The sequence below is a fragment of the Cetorhinus maximus genome, chromosome 10 (genome assembly GCF_964194155.1).
Source record: "Cetorhinus maximus chromosome 10, sCetMax3.hap1.1, whole genome shotgun sequence".
Taxonomy (NCBI): Eukaryota; Metazoa; Chordata; class Chondrichthyes; order Lamniformes; family Cetorhinidae; genus Cetorhinus; species Cetorhinus maximus.
This window is the reverse complement of record NC_135888.1, coordinates 59,705,768-59,730,255: the sequence shown is the minus strand read 5'-3', so window position 1 is coordinate 59,730,255 and position 24,488 is coordinate 59,705,768. Positions and strand designations below refer to the sequence as shown.

The 24,488-nt window shown below is 42.0% G+C and overlaps 1 protein-coding gene across 2 annotated transcripts in view; it reads right to left on the bottom strand.

Annotated features, from left to right (window-relative positions):
* LOC144685718 (clathrin interactor 1-like) overlaps positions 1–24,488 on the bottom strand; it is a 262,875-nt gene that overhangs the window by 28,747 nt on the left and 209,640 nt on the right. For both annotated transcript variants that reach the window (XM_078550531.1, XM_078550529.1), the window contains exons 6-8: positions 16,072–16,246; positions 11,787–12,015; positions 7,411–7,507 (exon numbers count right to left, since the gene is read on the bottom strand). In XM_078550531.1, the coding sequence (XP_078406657.1) occupies positions 7,411–7,507; positions 11,787–12,015; positions 16,072–16,246 (501 nt within the window). The remainder of the gene's footprint in view (positions 1–7,410; positions 7,508–11,786; positions 12,016–16,071; positions 16,247–24,488) is intronic.

The window sequence follows — 24,488 nt, the reverse complement described above, 5'->3', positions numbered from 1 at the left end:
GTTTCCTCTCAAGGACCAAGAAGGAGTAGGCCATTTGGCCCTTTGAGCCTGCTCTGCCATTCGATGAGACCACAGCCAGGTCAGCCATCATCTTAAATCCACTTTCCTGTCTGCCACCCATAACCCTCGACTCCCTTTTTCCTAATTCAGCCTTGAATAAGTTCAATGTCCCAGCTTCCACTGCTTTCTGGGGAAGAGAATTCCACAGACTAACAACCCTCAGAGAAAAAAAAAGTTCTCTTCATCTCAGTACTAAAAGGGAGACCTGTTTTTCTTAAATTTTCTCCCTTAGTTTTCTAGTCTATTCCACAATTGGAAATATCCTCTTGATATCCACCCTATCAAGTCCCCTCAGGGTCTTGTGTGTTTCAATACGATCACCTTTCATTCTTCTAAACTCCACTGGGTATAGGCCCAACTTGTCCAACCTTTCTTCATAAAATAAGCCCTTCATCCCAGGTATCAGTCGAGTCAACCTTTTCTGAACTGTTTTTAATGCAATTTTATCTTTTTTTCAAATAAGGAGATGAAAACATTACACAGTACTCTAGATGTAGTCTCACCAAGGCCCTGTACAGCAGCAATAAAACTTCCCTATTTATATATTCCATTTCCCTTGCAATAAACACCAACATTCCATTTGTCTTCCTAATCACTTGCTGTAGTTGCATACTAACTTATTATGTATCATGTACCAGGACACCCAGGTCCCTCCTGAAGGCATTGACCCTTACTAGGATATGGGTTCCTCAATTCACTTAACCATTCTCCATGCATGAGCCAAGAGGGTAAGCATCAACCACAGCATCATCCTGTAATCTGGCAAGATCATCACAAATAGCCCTGCCAGGAGGATTATCTGGATACAACTGGTAGTTGGAACCTTGGTTAATTCCCCCCAACCAGGAATGAGCTCATGCTAAATGTAGCACTCAAACTGGTACCTCAGCTGAGATCAAATGACACAAGAGACCAGGAATCAAAAGTGATATCATCTAGTCTGTGTGATTTACAGATTAGATGTTGTCAGATTTGACTCCTGGTCACTGGGCAGTGCATATAATCACTGAGCAATTGGGGCACCATTAAATACATATCCAACACCTGCAATGTCAATAGAACCTGGAGGAGCATTGCATCCCACTCACTGTAATTAACACAAATGCTGCAGTACAGTAATTTATTAAAGTTCAGCATCTTTTCATGCTGAAATGACAGAAAGTTTGACAATGCATACCCCTATTAATGAAACTTGCTTCTCCTCCCCCAGTTTGCAGGAGCATTTGATTGGAAACTTTAAAGCTAGCATGCAGAATTATTAAATCAGTTGCTTGGCAGCAGGGAACTTGAATATTACAGGAAGAGAAACATGTTACTGAAGCTTCTTGCACTCAGCAGGACAAGTACAAGAATGCCAAATTTCAAACACTCAACAATTTATACTATAGGAGAAAAAGGTGGCAAGTCAACTCTGATTGGCCAAGGTGTTGCCAGGGAGAAAGCAACAGGGAACTATAGGCTCCTGGGTAATTCAAAAAGCCACAAGGCTTTAACATATTCCTCTTGTTTGCAGAGAACGGGTCCCTGCATATGAATGTACGTCGCTTCTAGCAAGCGTAAATGAGCCACGTTATGGGCACGACTGATTTTCTTAAATTGGTTGTTAATGTAACTATTAGTGCACTCAGGATTGTTCAGCAAGTGCTACCTAATCATGGAATCACATCTAACAGTAGACATTTGTTTCTGGTTTTGCAGGTGTAGCTGGTTGAGTATGATCTAGACTCTGCCTATTATGAACAACCAAAAGTACGCACTGTTTGATTCGAGCTGTGGCTCAGTGCATAGCACCCTCGCCTTTGAATCAGAGGGTTGTGGGTTCATGTCCCACTCCCGGAAAACCAAGAACTGTGATTGTACTCGAAAGAGTTGCAATCTGTGACTGTTGATAACTCGAAAGAGTTTGATTCGATCAGCCATTCACTAGGATATACGGCATACACATTGCTTGAATGTGTGGTAGGCAGAACGTCTTTTTGGACTGATGGCAGCATCCTGTTAGTGAAAAATACCACACATGTCCCCACCTCAAAGTAGCAGCGTGAAGCAGCTTGCTTAACTTGTTGTTCAAACTTTTGAGGTACTTTGCCTTTCCAAGGTAGTTTGAAGTTGACTGGGTACTTTTCAGGTCCAAAAGTAGAGTCCTTTGGTCCATTTACAAATTTGCATGATACACAGCAAACAATGATCTGACTAGGATAACCATTGTCTCACAAGATAGCTTTGATGCGCTTTATTGATGAATCAAGCTTGCAATATCATCAAGGTGGGCAAATACCTAGGGCCCTGTAGTATAACGGTCTGGAGCATAAAGAGTTAATGTGAGACTGAGTACAATACTGCCCACAGTGATATAACAGAACACATGTCCCACACCTAGGGGTCAGTGTAGTGTTGGACAGATCCATGTTTAGAAGCAAGCATGGACACAGCTCCTAGCTTGGACCTTTACTGTACCTATGTATATAGTTTCTAGTGGTTAATAAATACTTACTGTTCAACTACCTAAGACCACGAATACCTTAATAAGACCTACCTAACTACGCCGAACACCTTACAACATGGTGGTGGTAGTGAGCTGCCTTCTTGAGCCGCTGCAGTCCATGTGGTGTAGGGACACCCACAGTGCTGTTAAGGAGGGCATTCCAGGATTTTAGTCCAGCAATAGTGAACGAACGCCGATATATTTCCAAGTCAGAATAGCGAGTGGCTTGGAGGGGAGCTTCCAGGCAGTGGTGTTCCCATGTGCCTGCTGCCCTTGTCCTTCTAGATGATAGCGGTCATGGGTTTGGAAGATGTTGTCTAAAGAGGCTTGGTGAATTACTGCAGCGCATCTTGTAGATGGTACACACTGCTGCCACCGTGCGTCAGTGGTGGAGGGAGTGGGTGTTTGTGGATGAGATGCCAATCAAGTGGGCTGCTTTGCCATGATAGCTCAAGCTTCTTGAGTATTGGTGGAGCTGCGCTCATCCAGGCAAGTGGAAAGTATTCTATCACACTCCTGACTTGTGCCTTGTAGATGGTGGACAGACTTTTGGGAGTCAGGAGGTGAGTTACTCACCACAGGATTCCTAGCCTCTGACCTGCTCTTGTGGCCACAGTATTTATATGACTAGTCCAGTTCAGATTCTAGTTAATGGTAACCTCCAGGATGTTGATAGTGGGGGATTCAGCAATGTAATGCCATTGAATGTCAAGGGGTGGTGGTTAGATTCTCTCTTGTTGAGGGTGGTCAATGCCTCACACTTATGTCACATGAATGGGTTACTTGCCACTCGTCAGCCCAAGCCTGGATATTGCTTCAATATCTGAGGATTCGCGAATGGTGCTGAACATTGTGCAATCATTCGCAAACATCCCCACTTCTGACCATATGATGGAAAGGAGGTCATTGATGAAGTAGCTGAAGATGGTTGGGCCTAGACATACTTCAAGCAAAGGAAGATCTAACCCTTGAGAAGGCTATCCAGATTGTCAGGCAATCTGAAAACCATTTACAGCACCATACTAAGGGGAGAAATAAACTGTGGTACAAAGTAAATGCCCCAATCCAGTTAGTGAAACAGCACTGAAACAGGGACATTCCAGGCCAAGGGAAGCAATACCCTAACCAACCAGTAGAGCGACCGTGTCGGTGCTGTTGAGCATAGTGTCCCCACAGGCATGTTCAATGTCTGGCAATTTTAGCTCAATGCTTTCAATGTAACTGAACTGGGCACTTTGAGAAGCTGAGCAAAGCCAAAACGTCAAAAAGTACAGAAGATCCCAAGAGAATTCATGAGGCTGTGACAGCACACCAAGAGGACACACAAACATACTTCTTGGGTGAGGTCAAAGATCCAGGATTTTCGTTTTGGAATTCGTTCAGTTAAAGGCCATCTCACAAACTTTAAAATTAGACATGGGAGCCGGTGTTACATATTGGACAAAGAACCATGGCTGAGACACCTCTGGCTACAAACAACAGACAAACCATTTTATATGGGTGTGGAAGTATCTGACTTCCAGTCATAGGCATGATTCTGGAACTATTAAGGTATGGTGGCAAACAAATCTTTGAGCTGATGTACATCATCAGTAACTAATCTGTTACTCTCTTGAGCAGAGATGCCTGCGTAGCCCTGAATCTCCTCAAAACGGCTGTTGTCGTCAAGGCAACCACTGTCATAAATTATACAGAACTGCAAGATCCCGAGAGCTCCACAAGAAAGGTTCTCCGACTAGGACTTCAGCTCTGAATTGACTTCTCTCTTTACAGAGCAGGTTTGTCCACTTATGTTACAGGTGCCAGATGTCTCTCATTTGTCGGACCAGCCAACCACTCAGATGGTTACCACGACACTTTGAGTGGATGACAGTCAAGAGTGGAACCAGGAACAAGAATAGCCTCAATCTCTGGCTCTGCCGCCATTTGGAGAGATAAACCCTGAAATCACAGAGCAGACACTGCAATCCCCAGCAAGCATGGCAGTGCCACAAACGATGCTGGAACCATGTAGCAGCCATCCATTGATGGCAGCACAACACACAGCCAAACACAAAGGTTAGCTTACTACTAAGCCACATCCTCACAACAGGAAGAGCGATCTTCCAACCCAGCGTGCGTCACAGCGAGCCGCACAAAGGAAGAGACAAAAACGAGCCCAGATTTCATCCGCCCTGTAAAGAAGGGGATAAACCAATTGTTACCGATCACTACAACTGGAGAATTGACAGTGATTCAATGCCAAAGAACAGAAAAAGAGGATGAAAAGACACCCAGATGACAAACAGCCTCCAATTCAACAAAATTTACCTACAGCAACAGAGCCTATCACTCCTCTGACAATAGTGCGAACAAGATATGGAAGGGTTATAAGGCCTCCAGACTGCCTGAACTTATGAACTCAGAGACTTGGGTTGAGGGAGGGTGGGGGGAGGAGAAAAGATGGGGTAGCAGTAGTGATGTAAATACATGGGGTAAACTGGGATAACTTGTAAATACATTGGAAAAGACTTAGGGGGAGGTGTAGGATAAGAGTCTGGCACATAAATGGTTAACATGGGACTGAGTACAGTACCACGCACACAGTGATGTAAGAGAACACATGACTCGCACCTAGGAATTAATGCAGTGTTGGACAGAGCTGTGTGTAGAAGCAAGCATGAAGATAGCTCCTAGCTTATACCTCTACTGTACCTACGTACATAGTTTGTAGTAGTTAATAAATATTTACTGCTGAACTAGCCAAGACTATGAATACCTAAATAGAACTTACTGAACTACACCCAACACCTTACAACAGGCCATTTATACAACATTGCTGATAAGGTTTGTAAAACCCAAAACAAAACATCTGCTGTTAGGTGTGATTCTGTGATTGGGCAGCACTTGGACAATCCTGAGTGTGTTAATGGCTAAACTAACAACTAAATTTAAGATAATCAGTCAAACTCATACTGTGGCTTATTTATGCTTGCTAGAAGTGACATACATTCATATGCAGGGACCTGCTCTCTGCAAAAAAAGGGAACATGTTCAAGCCTTGCGCCTTTCTGAATTACCTGAGGGGTTTGGGAGGCCCATAGTTCCCTGTTGCTTTCTCCGTGGCAATGACTGGGCCAATCAAAGTCAACTTGCCAATGAATTAACACACTTTTCTCCTATAGTACAAATTGTGATCATTTGAAATTTGGCATTCAGGCATTTGTCCTATGAGTGCAAGATATCTCTCTTTCAGGCAACTGTTAAATAATGCAGCTATCTGACAGGTCACTTTAAGCCATGGAAGGATATAAACCATTTTAATAGTTAAGATTCAGGTTCAGCTCACCATAATACCCACTCCGCATAGATTGTGATGCATCATCTTTGCCTGCAGTGCTTATGAACCACTCAGATGGGAAAGAAACATCTGTACAGCCATCGAGTGCACAGGGGGACAATGTCCAACATCTGGTACTATTTCTAAAAAGCCATCAGATAGCTGCAAGACATACTGCCCATCTGTCACACTGAAACACACTGATTATTCAAATGCAGTACAACTCCTTTGTATAAATGGCTCAAGAGCAATGATATGTAAAATCAGAATGCCTTTTTAAAGTGCATGTACAGTATAATGAGTGTATTAGTTTTAAGGACTCTTGCACGCTTCCTTACACAATTTGGACATCTTGCTACAAATAAAAATGCTTTATATGATGCCTTGTCGGCTGATTATTCACGACTATAGTCTGTCGTACTGGCAACTGAAAGAGATGCTAGAGATTTAATTTAACTGTGAAACTCTGCTTTTCCATTTACAGCTTTATAGACCCTGAACAATGCCTTACTTACCACAAAATTGCTTACACCAGCCCATTATCAGCCTTGCTCAGTGAAATGGATTACAAGATGAATCAGACAAAACACTATTCTTTAAAATTATGGATTACTTTCCTGTGTAATACTCATTGCCTTAAAATTGTTCCCACAGGTGACAAAGGGAGAAGAGTTTTAAAAAGAAACCTCAAATCTTGCAAAGTTTAATATAAATGTAAACTGCAAAAGAAGCTGACGTGAGTGAACTTGTGAAAACTTTAGTGCTGTAACAGAAAAGCAACAAGATACAAAGTAAGGAATTCAAATCTCAAGCTGGTTAACAAATGGCTAAATTTAAACTGCAAGCATTTATGTAACCATGAGGTAAACATATCATACAGGGTCAGAAATGCCAGCAAAAGCACAGGGGGATTTTTAAAAAATGAAATCTACAGGAAATCTGAAGGAGAGTTGGGACATAATTTTATTGATAACAATCTATTAAATAATGTTTCTAAAAGCAGAGGCATAACATATGCATTAGGAACAGTTTAAGTTTGATCCCTGGTTCATATCGAGTTAGCTGACTTTCACCCACAGCATCAGCCAGGTGCCACAATTTACTGTGTAACCAGGTCGGTCAAAAGCGGAGCAAGAATATATTAAATTAACAAATGGATGGACATTTAAAAAAATATGGGTGTCTCACAGAAGCGAACATAAGTGCAGTCCCTAAGCAGTATTCTGTCCACAGTGGTCGAGAAAATAGGCTTAAAATCACAGTGCAGTAGTTTTGGCATATAATCCAGTTTTTTCAGGTAACAAATGTTACTGAGGTACCAAGTTTTAATTAAAAGCGGGCAGAATCGCTGGAAGCATGCAGCAGGTGCAGTGCCCCGATCAACACAATGATTGGAAACTGGCATCTGCCCCAATTGCTTTCAGATAAGTAATAAAGAGAGTCAGCTGCCTCATGAAAATGACTCCAGTAACTTAATTGATCAGCACTGCTGTTCAGGAAGGAGGGCTCAGGTGCATTATGAAAGAAAAATTTATGTCTACATTACCTGCAGAAGAAATCTGACTGGATCCAAATCCTGTGTCAAATAGTAAGTCTACCAGGTCATTCTTTGAATTGCTGTTAACAGTGTTTGGTGCCGAAGTCTAGATAGAAGACAACAGAGAGGCAATAAGGAAGAAGCACTAAACCTTTCAGGTTGCACAATGACCAAATTTCTTTCACTTACTGAATTCTGAGTACAGGGATCTCAAGAATATTCCACTCTTTGACTCATTAGTACACAATTTCTGTCACTGCATACTAATAAAAATATTTTCTGCAATAATAGCATTGCCCTTCTTTGAATAGCTAACTATCTTTCAGAGGTTAGGACAAATGCTTCGATTTGCTAATTTGGAAAGAGCTCTTATTAGCACTGTGGTTTCACTGGGTGGTTAAAGTCCCAAATCCAAACACCAACACCTGTTAATATTAGCAAGTCTGATATATTTGCGAAATTAGTGGGAAAACCAAGGTTCTATGCACCAATGCAACACACAATGTACAGATGTCCAAGGGTCTTAAGACCACGACATGCAACTAATTTATCTTCTCCCAGAGATCAATGAGGCTAAATGCTCTGCGTTGATCCTCAAGTCAATTAAAGTAGTTTTAATTCCCAATTTTAAAAAAAAATCTGTCACTTCTAAAGTTCACTTGGGGAGGGGGTGGCATAGTGGTATTATCACTGGACTAGTATTCCAGAGACCCAGGTTCAAATCCCATCATGGCAGATGGTGAAATTTGAATCCAATAGAAATCTGGAATAAAAAGTCTGATGATGGCCATGAAACCATTGCAGATTGTTGCAAAAACCCATCTGGTTCACTAATGTCCTTTAGGGAAGAAAATCTGCCACCCTTACCTGGCATGGCCTACATGTGACTCCAAACCCACAGTAATATGGCTGACTCTTAAAATGCCCTCTGAACAAGGGCATGAATCAATTAGAAAAACTTGTTGGTGAAATTTTTCTGTAGATTGGAAATGATTGACTTCCTTCTGTTCACAGAAGACTCTTCCAAGCTGAAGATTATAATTCGCAGATAAGACAAACTTCTTTAGTAAAACTATTCTTGTCAGGTTCAGTGATAAATTTGATGGCACATTTATCAACTTGGTTTTTTAATGTTAAATTTGTGCAGAATAAAACACTCTGACAATGTGGCAAAACACATGCACAACACTAAGTCATTTGGCAAAGAGCAACAAGATAAACCCACGTGGATTTCTACGATCAGTGTGATTTACCACCCAAGTTCCACAAATTGGCATACAAATTACTGGAGAGACAAAATGCTGGTTTCTGAACAGTAACAAATTACTTGCCTTTCACCTACCTAAAGCCTGATTCAAAAGCAAAGTAACTCTAGTGGACTTTGCATTATGAAATGAAATGCAACAGTACGTTAACAAAAACTAGATTATTTTATTTACTTGTAGCTGTCAGGACTGTAAGCATGTGAGTATGTACAGTACTTAGCAAAATGGTACTTGCCATCTCTTTTAAATTTTAGGTTAGTAGATGAGGAAAAACCTCTCGTTTGTGGGGATTATTCTTCTGCACAAACATACATAAAAAGCACACTCTAGGAGCAGCCGTGGATTGTAAGGATAAGAGAAACCATCTCCATTTAGTAGGGAATAGTCCTTCAGATAATCTGGGCCAATTCAGAAAATCCCGATTTTCCTTAAAATTAATGGCATCCTTGTGGTGCAATAATTTGACATTAAAGTTGCAATGTGTTAAAGCAACTGCAACATCCAGCAGGTAGCAGCAGAGACCACACATTCATCTGATACAGATTACAAAAAACGCAAAAAGCTCAAGGCACCACAATTAACAACTCAAATCCATTGAACATCACTCCAAAACACCGTAGTCTAAAGCACATATTACACAATATAAATAATGGTGTACAATGCCGTGCAATTACTGTCCTGTTTTGACAAATGCAACCCAAAAAATCAAAACTAATTATTATGCACCCCACCATTACATTTTGACCTTGAATTTATGGAGGATTATGCAGTAAGCATGATTGTGAAATCTGCTGGTAGTCATTTGCTTGTCCTTATAGTTTTGATCTTAAGCAGCTAAATTTCTGAAAAAATAAGTTAGTCAGCTAAAAAAGAAAACAGCCTTCATTCATCAGGTACAACAGGCTACATCAAATTAGATTATCAGAGAGGCAATACTGTGCAAAGGGAGCTGCCCTAATCCTAGGGAGGTGGATGCAGAACTGTCTGGTCCAAAAAGAGTGACTGTGAAACAAAACCTATGAAAACTGTTATCCAGTCTGAAGTTTATAAATCACAGCTCTGTATAACAGAGGAGCTGAAGAGAACCACAGCAATGTTGTTACAAATGTTTATAATTCGCTTCTCGATATGACATTCTTAATTCATTAATGCAAAACTGTTCCCCAGCACTAACAATATTACACCTGGCATTGTACAAATCAAAATACACTCTCCCAACACAATTTAGAAGGACAAAATCTGTAGTTGCATTGCTGTTTCATTAAATAAGGTAAGCAGATGCAGGATGAAAATTTCACACAGCTACTATTACACTTCACCGAGATTGTGGCGCCAACTCTTGAGAGTAGCATTTGCTGAAACAAATAAGAGTGATTAGGAATACAAAAACAAATAAAACACACAATTGTCATTAACAAAAACAGCATGGCACAGAGAAAACTTGCTGACTGCAGGAATATTGCTTTGATATAATGATTGAAAGACTGATAAAACACTTACAGAAAGCACCACAGTTAAACAGTCTTTGTCTCTCAACATTGATATTTACCCAAGTCAATCGCACATCAGGTAATGAGCCAATGTAAATTTAGCACTCAAGGGGAACTGCAATGGCTTACTGCACTTAATCATGCCCAAGTGTTAACATACTACATTAATACTGAAAAAATATTCTCGATGTTGTTCTTCAAATATTTATGATAAATCAGTTTTATAAATATGTGAAAAACCTTTTTTTAAAAAATCAATGAAAAATTCCTCAGGGAGCATTGTGGAATATAGTGTTTATGGCACTGGACTAGAAATCCAGAGGTTGAGAGCTGAAATCCCACCATGGCAAGTTGGGAAATCGAGTTCATTAAGTCTGATAAATTTATGGGCTTCTATAAGAAAAATAATCACGAAAGCTGTCCGGTTGTCGTAAAAACCCAAGTTGTTCCCTAATGTCCTTCTTAATGATCTCAGAGCAACTAGGTATTAAATGCAGCATTGGCAGTGTCACAGCGTCTAGTATACAAAAATAACGTTTGGTGCTACTGAGGATATTTATATTGTACAGAATATATGCATATCCTCTATAAGTGAATATATTCTGCACAGGGAGGAGATAATCTCAGGCACACAGTGGCTGTGAGGTGCTGAAAAAAGATCAAGGATTTCAAGAGCGAGGGGGCAGGTTAAATATTCTCCCCATACCACCCTTCCGATAGCCATTCACAGGCAAACAAACAGTAAGTTAGGACAGCACTGGGGCAAAGAACTTAACCTTCCCACTCAATGGTGGTTTGCACAGAAAGTCCACAGATTGGGAACAGGGAAAAAAAATTCTTAATTTTGCAGCTCAATTTTCATCTTTAGAAATGTGATGCAGATATATTAAAAGTATCACTGTGAATCTTGCAAAGAACATTATTAAGAATAATAAAGAATGCTCCTTTGATGTGCTGTGAGGCAATGCCACTGCCTGTTACACAGCAGACAGAAATTAGCTTCACCATCCCTGGTTAGTAAAAGCAGGCACGAACTGAAAGCTAACATTCCTATTTTAAGTTGCCATCCAATGACACCTACTGGAAAATGCTTGCGGGCCATAATGAAGTGGGGTGAGGTGGGTGGTGGACAGTTTGACTATAAGAACCATAGCTAAATAGCAGTTGGCACCAACTGTCCAGGCTCAGGCACAAGGACTGAAAGATTGGGAGAAGCACAAAGGGCTCCCTGTGCCCGGCACCTTCAGAAATTTTGGGGGAGGAAATTGGAGGGGAAAGTTTTAATTTCACAAATCAATCAATCAATTTAAATGGTAATATTTCAGGTTGGTTAATGAAAGTTACTTCTGCAGAGAAAATTACATATAATTTATTATCAGTGTAACCTTCAAAAGGGGTGTATACTTGAAAAGGGCTGGGCTTTAAGGAAAGACTGGGAAGTGGGATTACTTGAACTGTGCTTTCAAAGAATTGACATAGTCATGATGGGCAGAATGGCTTCCTTATGCGCATTAAGATTCTATGAAGTGCTTTAAAGCAAATAAACGAGTAATCTACCAAAAAGCTAAAGTACAAATACATGGACCTAACAAGATGCAGGTTCTAGAATTTGTATTAAATCAGTTCCCACCTTTGCTGCAGAATTTAATTCTGGGCTGGTACTATCGCCCGTGTAATGGGCTGCGGCGCCAAGGTCGACTGTTTTGGAAGGTATTCCAGACCGTTTATGCCGGGTGGTGGTGGTCTCTGTTGCCTGTGTGATGTGGATTGATTTGGTAGTCACTGTTTCCTCTTCATCTTTATATTCAGATTTTCCAACTTTGCCATTGTTTCTGGGTCTTCTCTCCTCCTCACTATCACTGAAATTTAAAACACTAGTTATTGCAACAACAGAAGCACATTAGATTGGAGAAAAAAAACAGGTGGTCACAATACAACAGTGGGGAGCTAATCAGCTCAGAAACAAAATGAAACCTCAGGACACTGACATAATGGGACAGATTTTACTGCGAAAATAATGGCAAATTCTATCAACGTTCACCATTATTTGTGCGCAAATCACACAGCAACTTCCAGTGACCACATGTGCAGTTAAACATAGAAATCTAGGAGCTGCTGTCTGCGCTGCCCTGCTCCTTCAAAGGCTACAAGAAAACGGCATCTTGTCACTTTAGTTAACATTTAAATAAACTGGAAGTAAAAAGCTGCTATCTACAAAAGTGACCATGAAGCTGTCAGTGTCCTATAGAGAAAGAAACCTGCTGTCTTTAGCCAGTCAAAGAATCATTGAAACTTGCAGCATAGAGTGAGGCCATTCAGTCCATCAAACCTGTGTTGATTCTTTGAAAGTAGAAGTTGGTACTTAGTTCCACATACCCGTTTCTTGTCCATAACCCCGCAAACTCCTCTTCCTCAACTACTTGTCCAGCCCATTTTTAAAATTATTCATGGAATCCACTTCCACCACCTTTTCAGGTAGTGTGTCAGCGAAAAAAAATTCCCTTCACTTCTCCACTAGATCTTTTGTCATGATTTCAAATCTATGACCTCCGGTTATTGACCCACTCATTATAGGTAGCAACTTTTTCTCTGTCCCTTCTATCAAACCGTTCATCATCTTGAAAACCTTCAATAAGTCAACTCTTAATTTTCTCTGTTCCAAAGTCCTAACTTGTCCAATCTCTCTCCTCAGCCTCATCCATGGCAAAATCCTGATCAACCTCCTCAGCAGCCTTTTTAGACCTTCACATTTTTCCTGAAATGTGGTACCCAGAATTGTCCATAATTTTCCAGCTGAGACCTAGCCTGTCTTTATGAGGTTTTGATCACTTCTGACCTATAGGTAACTTCAGTCTCACATCAACGTAGTTGGCTCTTAACTGCCCTCTCCAGTGGGCCTCGCAAGCCACTCAGTTGTATCAAATCGCTACTGGCAGTTCAAGAAAGCAGTCCACCATTACCAAGGTAAATAAGGGCAGTAATAAAGGCCAATCTTACCAAGACACATACATCCAGAGATGAATAATAATATATATTTTTTAAATCTTCATAATGTCAGGTGGATTTTAGGATATGAAGAAACTCATTTTGATTTGAGGCTGTATTCTCCATTTCCACCGGAAACACGATTACTGCTAAGGTTTGCCATCAAGATCAGTATCAAGCATGAACAGGGTTTTATAACTAAGTACATGTTTGAAAGGAGCAAATTTCTTGTAAAATAAAATATTTTACAAGCACATATTCACAGTTGCTTGACAGATGCTGCTGGTACAAAATGACTGCTGTGTTTGCTAACATTCCCCAAAATCCAAAAACTCACAGCATAGTTTAATTATTTACATCCAGCTCTATGCATCTGAACCTGATCATACTTCAGGATGTTATCGTAACTTTTGATGCAAATATTCAATAATATCCTTTTCTTTCACAAAGAGCTCATCACTGTCCAAGCACTGCATCATTGGCATGTGAAGGAAGGAGGGCACAAAAGGTGAGAAGTCAGCACATTTTAAAACTATTCCTGTATCAAAAATAATATTTAATATCCAATTTATTACTACAACTTTGAATAAGAAATAAAAGTTGGTGCACTGAGATTTCGAACTTTGAGATCGGGTTCATCGACTCTAGGTTCACACGAGCAGACAAATGCCCTCAGTTAGTAAAAATGTTTTTGATTATTCTCCAGGAGATGGACATTGCTGGCAAGGCCAGAATTTATTGCTATCCCTCATTCCCCCGAGAAGTGAACCTCCTTCTCGAACAGCTGGAGTCAGTGTAGTGAAGGTACTCCCATAATGGCGCTAAGTAGGGAGTTCCAGCGATGATGAAACAACGATTATATATACCAAAGTCAGGATAGTGTGTGACTTGGAGGGAAACCTGGAGGTGATGGTGCTCCCATATTCCTGCAGCCCTTGTCCTTCTACCAGAGAAACTCTTGGCAACATCTTCAGTGCTTACGTAGTTGCGCCCGTTCAGACAATTGTAAACTCTTTCATCACATTCCTAATTTGTGTCTTGTAGGTAGTGGAGAGGCTTTGTGGAGTCAGGTGAGCCTCAGCATATATGTGGCTAATTCAGTTGAATTTCTGGTCATTCATAACTTCCCCAAGGATGTGGGTGGTGGAGGATTTGGCAATGGTAATGTTATTTCACATCAAGGGGAGGTGGTTAGGCTCATCCTTGTTGGAGATGATCATTCCATGGCGCTTGTGAGGCATAGATGTTAATTGCCACATATCTGTCCAAGCCTGAACTTTGTCCAGGTCTCGTTGCATACAAACATGGACTGCTTCATTATCTGAGGAATTGGCGATAGAGCTGAACATGGCAACAATCAGCAAACAGTCCAAACTCTAACTTTATGATGGAGGGAAGATCATTGATGAAGCAGCGGAAGACAGTCGGTCCGAGGAGACTGCCATAAGGAACTCCTGCAGCATTGTCATGGGTTTCACATTAGTGAACCAGTCATTTTTTTTAAAAATGACAACCCGACAGCTTCATGGTCACTTTTACTGATAGCAACTATTTTTTCCAGATTTATTTTTAAATTAAAGTCAAATTCTCAAACTGCCATGGGATTTGAAATTAATGTCAAGAATTATCAGACTAGGCCTCTGGATCATTTGCTCATTAACATAACGGCTATGCTACTGTACCTTTTGGATTGTAAAAATAACTAGTAGCTTTGGCCATTGTTAATCTACTGTAAAATACCAAGTCTGCTGTCGTTAAGTGCTTTGTTATTTATTTTCTTTCAAACAATAAAAAACAATGGCTTTTAAGTGTTATTTTAGGACAGTGCAGAAGATTAAAGGATGCCAAACAAACTCAAGAGTTTGTTTACAATGTTTGACATGACTTTTATTTGACTCAAGTAGACTTGGTTAAAGCTGATTGCTTTCTGAAGAAGAGTGCAGTAAACTAATATTCCCAGAGCATTAGGTCAGTACTTTCCTACAGCACTAAGGCTTTTTATTTTAAAGTCAAAATATTTATTGCAATTGATGAACACAAGTGTGTTAGAGAATGACAAGGTTCATGTGTGTGGCTGGTTTAGGGAAAAGGCCAAACCGCAAGGCCTTCAAATTATGCTGTGCAAATTTTAGAGTCTAGCCATTGCAAATCAATGGAATTGTAAGCAAAGCAGGAAGAACAGTCCTTTGGTAGTACAGAACTTGAGTATTGCTGAAAGACACATGTTGAAGCTTTTCATCTTGCACTATTCAGGACATTTGTTGATGAGTGCAAAAGGAAAAGCTTTGACATTTGTCCTTTTTCAGACATAGCGGGAAGACTTGCTCAGGCACTTGTGAAGCAGTGAGCTGGTAAATGTAGCAGGAGACTTCCACTAGCCATTGTGCATCAGTTGCATTGTAAACGTAGCAAGGATGCTTTTCTGGCCATGATGAATCAGTGGTGTCATAAATGTAACAGGGAAACTTCCACTGGCCACTATGAATCAGTGGCATTGTAAATATAGCGGAGAGACTTCCACTGGCCATTGTGAATCAGTGACATTATAAATACAGTGAAAGTACTTCTGGGTACTGTCAATCAGTAACATGCTAACCAAAGCAGGAAGACTTCCTCTGGCCATTATGAATCAGTGGCATTGTAAACGTAGCAGGAAGATGTCCCCTAGCCGTAGTGAATCTGAATCATATCAACCCAAGGATAAATTTAATTGATTAACTATTTCTAATTAAGAAAAACAAAACAGCAATTTCATGCTCTTGCAGTGTTTTTTTTAAACAAATTCACCGACGAGTGCCAATCACAGGGCACTTTCCCACCACATCTCCAATGTTACTGACTTGCAATGGCCATCCAGAAACATTCCCACAGTTGAAGAAATTGTATAACAAAATTAAGATTAGTGAAAGACATTTTTATTTCCAAAGTACCTTTCTGGTGAATCATCTTTATCTTTCTTCCTGAACTTGTTGATCGTGTCATCGATGGTGGTTCCAATTTTATCGCTAATCTCCCCTAACTTTTCACTGAATGGGAAAACACCTTTATTGCCTTTGTCCCAGTCATCATCCCACTTGGATTTTGGCTCAGAGTCGTACCTGTCACCTGCATAACAAATAGAAGAAAAACAAAAAATGAGCTAATACCTTCAGCTTGTCTTGGCAATCTGCAGCAGCTGTTAGCATTGATTAAGTAACCACCAAATACAAAACTCTGTTGATCAACAGTTTTAATCTGGATTTAGAAGCTTACACCTATCTTCTATGTTGAAAAAACACACTACATTTATACCCATAACAATATTAGAGAGCTCAGAAGCTGGTGTGTGAATGTTATCGATAGATAACATTCACACACCACACCCAGTAGTGAATGCTGGTGAACACAAACAGCTGATGAGCGCTGTAGGCTCAATGAGCATCCCAATCTCAAATAATGGTGGAGCCTAGCATAAGTGCAAAGACATGGTTGAAGCATTTGCGACCGTACAAACCAGGAGCAGGAGTAGCCCACTCGGCCTTTCGAGCTTGCTTCGCCATTCAATAAGATCGTGGCTGATTTGACTGTAACCTCCAGCGTATCCCTGGTAACCCGTCACCTGCTTGTTTATCAAGAATCTATCTACCCCTACCTTAAAAACATTCAAAGATTCTGCTTCCACTGCCTTCTGAGGAAGGTAGTTCCAAAGACTCTCAACCCTCAGAGAAAAATATTTTTTCTCATCTCTGCCTTAAACAGGCTACTCCTTATTTTTAAACAGTGACTCCTAGTTCTAGATTCTCCCACAAAAGTAAACATTGCCTCCACATTGACCCTGTCACGAACCCTCAGGATCTTATATGTTTCAATCAAGTCGCCTCTGACTCTTCTAAACTCCGGCAAATACAAGCCTAGCATGTCCAATCTCTCCTCATAAGATAAGCTGTCCATTCCTGGTATTAGTTTAGTAAACCTTCTCTGAACTGCTTCTTATGCATTTACATCCTTCCTTAAATAAGGAGACCAATATTGTGTACAGTATTCCAGATATGGCCTCACCAGTGGCCTGTACAAATGAAGCTTAACCTCCCTATTTTTGTATTCAATTCTCCTTGCAATAAACAGTAATGTTCTATTAGCTTTCCTAATTACTTGCTGTACTTCATACTAGCCTTTTGTGCTTCATGCACTAAGACACCCAGATCCCTCTGAACTTGAGCTCTGCAATCTCTCACCATTGAGATAGTATGCTTCTTTTTTATTCTTCCTGTCAAAATGGACAATTTCACACTTTCCCACATTATACTCCATTTGCCCGGTCTTTGCCCACTCACTTAACCTATGTCCCTTTGTAACCTCTTTATGCCCTATTCACAACTTACTTTCCTACTTATTTTTGTATCATCCGCAAATTTAGCAAGCATATCTTCAATCCCTTCATGAAAGTCACTTATATAAATTGCAAAAAGTTGAGGGCCCAATACTGATCCCTATGGGACACCACCAGTTACATCCCACCAACCAGAAAAAGACCCATTAATGGCTACCCTTTGTTTCCTGTTAGCTAGCCAATCTGCTCTCCATGCCAACATGTAACCCCCTACACCATGAGCTTCTATTTTCAGCAATAACCTTTGATGTGGAAATCTAAGTACAGTACATCCATCAATTCCCCTTTATCCACAGCACATGTGACTCCTTCAAAGAGCTCCAATAAATTGGTTAACCATTATTTCCCCTTCACAAAACCATGCGAACTCTGCCTGATTGCCTTGAATTTTTCCAAGTGCCCTGCCATAACATCTTTAATAATAGCTTCCAACATTTTCCCTATGACAGGTGTTAAGCTAACTGGCCTATAGTTTCCTGCCTTCTGTCTCCCTCCTTTTTGAGTGATGACTATTTTCCAATCTAATGGTACCTTCCCCAAATCCAGGGAATTTTGGAAAATTAAAACCAACACATCAACTATCTCACTAACCACTTCTTTTAAGACCCTAGGATGAAGTCCATCTGGACCCAGGGATTTGGCAGTGCATAGCTCCAAAGGTTTGCTAAGTACCACCTCCTCCCTGATGATTGTAATTTTCCTGAGTTCCTCCTTCCATTCCAGTTCCTGATTTACAGCTATCTCTGAGATGTTACTTGTATCCTCTAGAGTGAAGACTGATGCAAAATACCTGTTCAATTCATCTCCCATCTCCTTATTTCCCATTATTAATTCCCCAGGCTCACTTTCTATAGGACCAATGCTCACTTTATTAACTCTTTTCTTATTTAAGTATCTGTAGAAACTCTTGCTATCCACCTTTATATTTCTAGCTATCTTTCTCTCATACTCTAATTTTCCTTTATTAACCTGTTTTTGTCATTCTTTGCTGTTCTTTATATTCTGTCCAATCTTCTGACCTGCCAGCCATCTTTGCGCAATTACATGCTTTTTTAAAAAAAGTCTGACTTTCTCTTTAATTTTTTAAGTTAACCACGGATGGTGGGTCCTCCCCTTGGAATTTTTATTTCTTGTTGGAATGTATCTATTCTGTAATATCCCCTTAAATGTCTGCCACTGCATCTCTATTGACCTATTCCTTAACCTCATTCCCCAGTTCACTATAGCTAGCTCTGCTTTCATTCCCACATAATTGCCCTTGTTTAAGTTTAAAATACTAGTCTTGGACCCAATCTTCTCTCCCTCAAACTGAATGTAAAATTCAATCATACCATGATCACTGCTACCCAGGGTGCCTTTACTATGAGGTTATCAATTAATCCTATCTTGTTGTGCAATATTAGGTCTAATATAGCCTGCTCTCTAGTTGGCTCCAGAACATGATGTTAGTAGAAACTACCCTGGAAACGTTCTATGAACTCCTCATCTAGGCTACCTAAGTCCATCTGATTTTCCAGTCTATATGTAGATTAAATACCCCATGATTATCACCTTACCTTTCTGACAAGCTCCCACTATCTCTTGCTTGAAACTCTGTCCTACCATGTAGTTACAATTAGAGGCCTACAAACCACCCCTACAAGTGACTTCTTGCCTTTAATCATTTCTCATCTCAACTCACACCGCTTCTACATCCTGGTTTCCTGAACGTAGGTCATCTCTCTCTCCAGCGCTAATACCATCATTAATTAGCAGAGCCACCCTTTTACCTTATCCTAGCTTCTTCTCCTTCCTAAAAGTCATGTACCTTTCAATATTCAGAGCCCAATCTATGCCATCCTGCAGCCATGTCTCTGTAATGGCTATCAGATCGTGCTTATTTATTTCTATTTGCACTATCAGTTCACCTGTTTCATTTCGAATGCTACGTGCATTCAGATACAGAGCAATTAGTTTTGTAGTTTTATTATTTTTGGAACGTCTAGCTTTGACTGCCGTTTTATCCTTAGAATTGTACTTGCTATCCCTTCCTGTCATGCTCTCTTAATCATTTCCCATATTAATACCTTTCTCTCTTGCCTTGTCTACTTTTTGGTTTACCGCATCTTCCCAAATTTGAAACAAAAATAAAAATACCTGGAAAAACTCAGCAGGTCTGGCAGCATCTGCAGAGAGGAACACAGTTAACGTTTCGAGTCCATATAACTCTTCAACAGAACTAAGTAAAAATAGAAAAGCAGTGAAATATAAGCTGGTTTGGGGGGGGGGGGGGTAAAGGGCCAGTGATAGTTGGAGTCAACCAAAAGATGTCATAGACAAGAGGACAAAGAGGTGTTGAAGGTGGTGATATTATCTGAGGAATGTGCTAATTAAGGGTAGAAAGCAGGTCAAGCAAGATACAGATAGCCCTAGTGGGGGTGGGGTGGGGTGGGGTGAAGGGAAGGGATCGAAATAGGTAGAGATAAAATGATGGATGGAAATACATTTAAAAATAATGGAAATAGGTGGGAAAAAGAAAAATCTATGTAAATTATTGGAAAAAAGGGGGATCGGAAAGGGGGTGGGGATGCAGGACAGAGTTCATGATCTAAAATTGTTGAACTCAATATTCAGTCCGGAAGGCTGTAAAGTGCCTAATCGGAAGATGAGGTGCTGTTCCTCCAGTTTGCGTTGAGCTTCACTGGAACAATGCAGCAGGCCAAGGACGGACATGTGGGCATGAGAGCAGGGTGCAGTGTTGAAATGGCAAGCGACAGGGAGGTCTGGGTCATGCTTGCGGACAAACCGAAGGTGTTCTGCAAAGCGGTCACCCAGTCTGCGTTTGGTCTCTCCAATGTAGAGGAAACCGCATTGGGAGCAACGAATGCAGCAGACTAAATTGAGGGAAGTGCAAGTGAAATGCTGCTTCACTTGAAAGGAGTGTTTGGGCCCTTGGACAGTGAGGAGAGGGGAAGTAAAGGGGCAGTTGCTGCACCTTCTGCGGTTGCATGGGAAGGTGCCGTGGGAAGGGGTTGAGGTGTAGGGGGTGATGGAGGAGTGGACCAGGGTGTCCCGGAGGGAACAATCCCTGCAGAATGCCGCCGGGGGAGGGCGAAGGGAAGATGTTTGGTGGTGGCATCATGCTGGAGTTGGCGGAAATAGCGGAGGATGATCCTTTGAATGCGGAGGCTGGTGGGGTGATAAGTGAGGACAAGGGGGATCCCAGCATGGTTCTGGGAGGGAGAGGAAGGTGTGAGGGTGGATGCACAGGAGATGGGCTGGAAATGGTTGAGGGCCCTGTCAACCACCGTGGATGGAAAACCTCGGTTAAGGAAGAAGGAAGACATGTCAGAGGAACTGTTTTTGCAAGTGGCATCATCAGAACAGATGCGACGGAGGCGAAGGAACTGAGAGAATGGGGTGGAGTCCTAACAGGAAGCGGGGTGTGAGGAGCTGTGGTCGAGGTAGCTGTGGGAGTTGGTAGGCTTGTAATGAATATTGGTGGACAGTCTATCACCAGAAATTGAGACAGAGAGGTCAAGGAAGTGAAGGGATGTGTCAGAGATGGACCACGTGAAAATGATAGAGGGGTGGAAATCGGAAGCAAAATTAATAAATTTTTCCAGATCCAGACGAGAGCATGAAGCAGCACCTAAGTAATCATCAATGTACCGGAGAAAGACTTGTGGGAGGGGGCCGGAGTAGGACTGGAACAAGGAATGTTCCACATACCCCATAAAGAGGGAGGCATAACTGGGGCCCATGAAGGTACCCATAGCCACACCTTTTATTTGCAGGAAGTGAGAGGAGTTTAAGGAGAAATTGTTCAGTGTGAGAACAAGTTCAGCCTGACAGAGGAGAGTAGTGGTGGATGGGGATTGTTCGGGCCTCTGTTCGAGGAAGAAGCGGAGAGCCATCAGACCATCCCAGTGGGGGATGGAGGTGTAGAGGGATTGGATGTCCATGGTGAAGAAGAGGCGGTTGGGGCCAGGGAACTGGAAATTATTGATATGATGTAGGGTGTCAGAGGAATCACGGATGTAGGTGGGAAGGGAGAGAGAATGGAGTCAAGATAGCAAGGAATGAGTTCCGTGGGGTAGGAACAGGCTGACATAATCGGTCTGCCGGGACAGTCTTGTTTGTGGATTTTGGGTAGGAGGTAGAAGCGGGCCGTCCAAGGTTGGGAGGCTATCAGGTTGGAAGCTGTGGAAGGAAGATCTCCAGAGGAGAAGAGGTCAGTAACAGTCCTGGAAACAATGGTTTGATGTTCCGTGGTGGGGTCATGGTCCAGGGAGAGATAGGAGGAAGTGTCTGTGAGTTGACGCTCAGCCCCTGCGAGGTAGAGGTCAGTGCACCAGACAACAACAGCACCACCCTTGTCAGCAGGTTTGATGATGTCAGGGTTGGACCGGAGAGAACGGAGTGCAGCAAGTTCAGAGAAAGACAGGTTAGAGTGGGTGAGAGGAGCAGAGAAATTGAGACGACTAATGTCATGCCAACAGTTCTCAATGAAAAGATCAAGAGAAGGTAAGAATCCAGAGGGAGGGGTCCAGGTGGAGGCAGAATATTGGAGGTGGGTAAAAGGATCCGTTGAACGGGGAGAGGACTTCTGCCCAAAGAAGTGAGCACGGAGACGATTGCGGCGGAAGAAGAGTTCAGCATCGTGCTGAGCCCGAAATTAATTGAGATGAGGGCGTAAGGGTATGAAACTAAGTCCTTTGCTGAGCACTGAATGTTCAGCATCAGAGAGGGGAAGGTCAGGGGGTATGGTGAATACACGGCCGGGGCTGGGATTGGAAGACGGGATGGGGACAGAGGGACAGGCAGGGGTGGAGGGTCCTGGATGGGTGTTGGTGTCGATGAGTTGTTGGAGCAAATTTGATCCCTTGCCCTTCTCAACTTCCCTAGTTGTGCAGCTTGCTGGAAACTCGGAGTCCCAGCACAGTTCAGGTGCAAACCATCCCAACGGTACAGATCCCACTTTCCCCAGTTCTGATGCCAGTGCCCCACGAAACAGAACTCATTTCTCCCACACCAGTCTTTGAGCCATTTCTCTAATCTTATTTGCCCTAAGCCAATTTGCTCATGACTCAGGTAATAATCCAGAGATTATCTTCAACCAGATGTGCCAAGCGGTGGATCCATCTTGACCTCCTCCTAAGGTCTGACCATCGTAGGAGCCAGTCTTCAGCCAATTTGGTTCACTAGATGTGGTATCAAGAAATGGTTGTGCACACTGGATACAACAAAGGCTATGGGTCTGACAACATTCTAGCTGTAGTGCAGAAAACTTATGTCCTAGAACTAGCCATGCCCCTAACCAAGCTATTTCAGTACAGCTACAATACTGGCATTTACCTGACAATTGTCCCAGGTATGTCCTATCCACAAAAGGACAAATCCAACCTTGCCAATTGCCACCCTATCAATCTGCGTTCAATCACCAGCATTCATCAGTGATGGAAAATGCTATCAACAACACTATCGAGCAGCACTTAGTCACTTATAATCTGCTCACCGATGCTCAGTTTGGGTTCTGCTGGCTCTAGACCTCAGTACAACTACTGTCCAAACATGGAAAATAAAGTGAAATTCCAGAGGTGAGAGTGACTGCCTTTGACATTAAGGCATTTGACTGAGTAGTCATAGTAAAATCGAAATCAATGGAAATCGGGGGGAAAACTCACCACTGGCTGGAGTCAAACCTAGCACAAAGGAAGATGGTTGTCATTGTTGGAAGTCAACCATCTTAGTCCCAAAACATCACAGCAGAAATTCCTCAGGGTACTGCTTTCGGGCCAATCATCTTTGGCTATTTCATCAATGACCTACTTCCATCATAAAGTCAGAAGCCTGGATTCTCAAAGATGAACTCAGAGTTCAAGTTGTAATTTCTCAAGTAAAGAAGTAGTACGTACCCACATGGAGCAAGATTTGGATAACATTCAAGCTTGGGCTGATAAGTGGCAAGTAACATTCACACCGCATAAGTGGCAGGCAATGACCACCTCCAACAAGAGAGTGTCTAATCATCTCCCTGTGAATTTCAATGGCATTACCATCACTAAAAACCTCACCATCAATACCATGGGGGCCATCGTTGACCAGAAACTTAAATAGACCACGACTCTCGCGCTCGCCACATCCCTGCCTGACCGCCCACTCCTACCATCCTGATCGCTGCCTCCCTCCCCGACATCCCACTCACCTCCTCCCACTTTGCTCCCTCCCTCTTGCTGCCCCTTTCTTGGCCGTCTCACAGCCCGGAGGTGTGGGGGGTTGGGGGGGGGGGGTGACAAGTTGAAAGCTTTACACATTATTAAGAGTTAATGAGGATTTTGGGCCAGTTAGGTTCAAGGCAGCAATTAGGTTTTTAATGTAAAAATTACAGGTCTGGAACCTAATTCACCCTTATTACATGTTTTCTTATAGGAAAGTGTCATAGAGGTCTACAGCACAGAGAAAGGCCCTTCGGCCCATCGAGTCTGCGCTGGTCAAACAAATACCTAACTATTCTAATTCCATTTTCCAGCACTAGGCCCATAGCCTTGTATGCCATGGCATCGCATGTGCACATCCAAATACTTAAATGTTATAAGGGTTTCTGCATCTACCAACTTTTCAGGCAGTGAGTTCCAGATTCTCACCACCCTCTGGGTGAAAAAATTCTTCCTCACATCCCCTCTAAACCTCCTGCCCCTTACCTTAAATCTATGCCCCCTGGTTATTGATCCCTCCACCAAGGGGAAAAGTTCCTTCCTGTCTACCCTATCAATGCCCCTCATAATTTTATGCACCTCAATCATGTCCCCGCCCCCCTCAATCTCCTCTGCTCCAAGGAAAATAACCCCAGTCTATCCAATCTCTCCTCATAACTAAAACTCTCCAGCCCAGGCAACATCCTGGTAAATCTCCCCTGCACCCTCTCTAGTGCAATTACATCCTTCCTATAATACGGATTCCAGAACTGCACGCAATACTCTAGCTGTGGCCTAACCA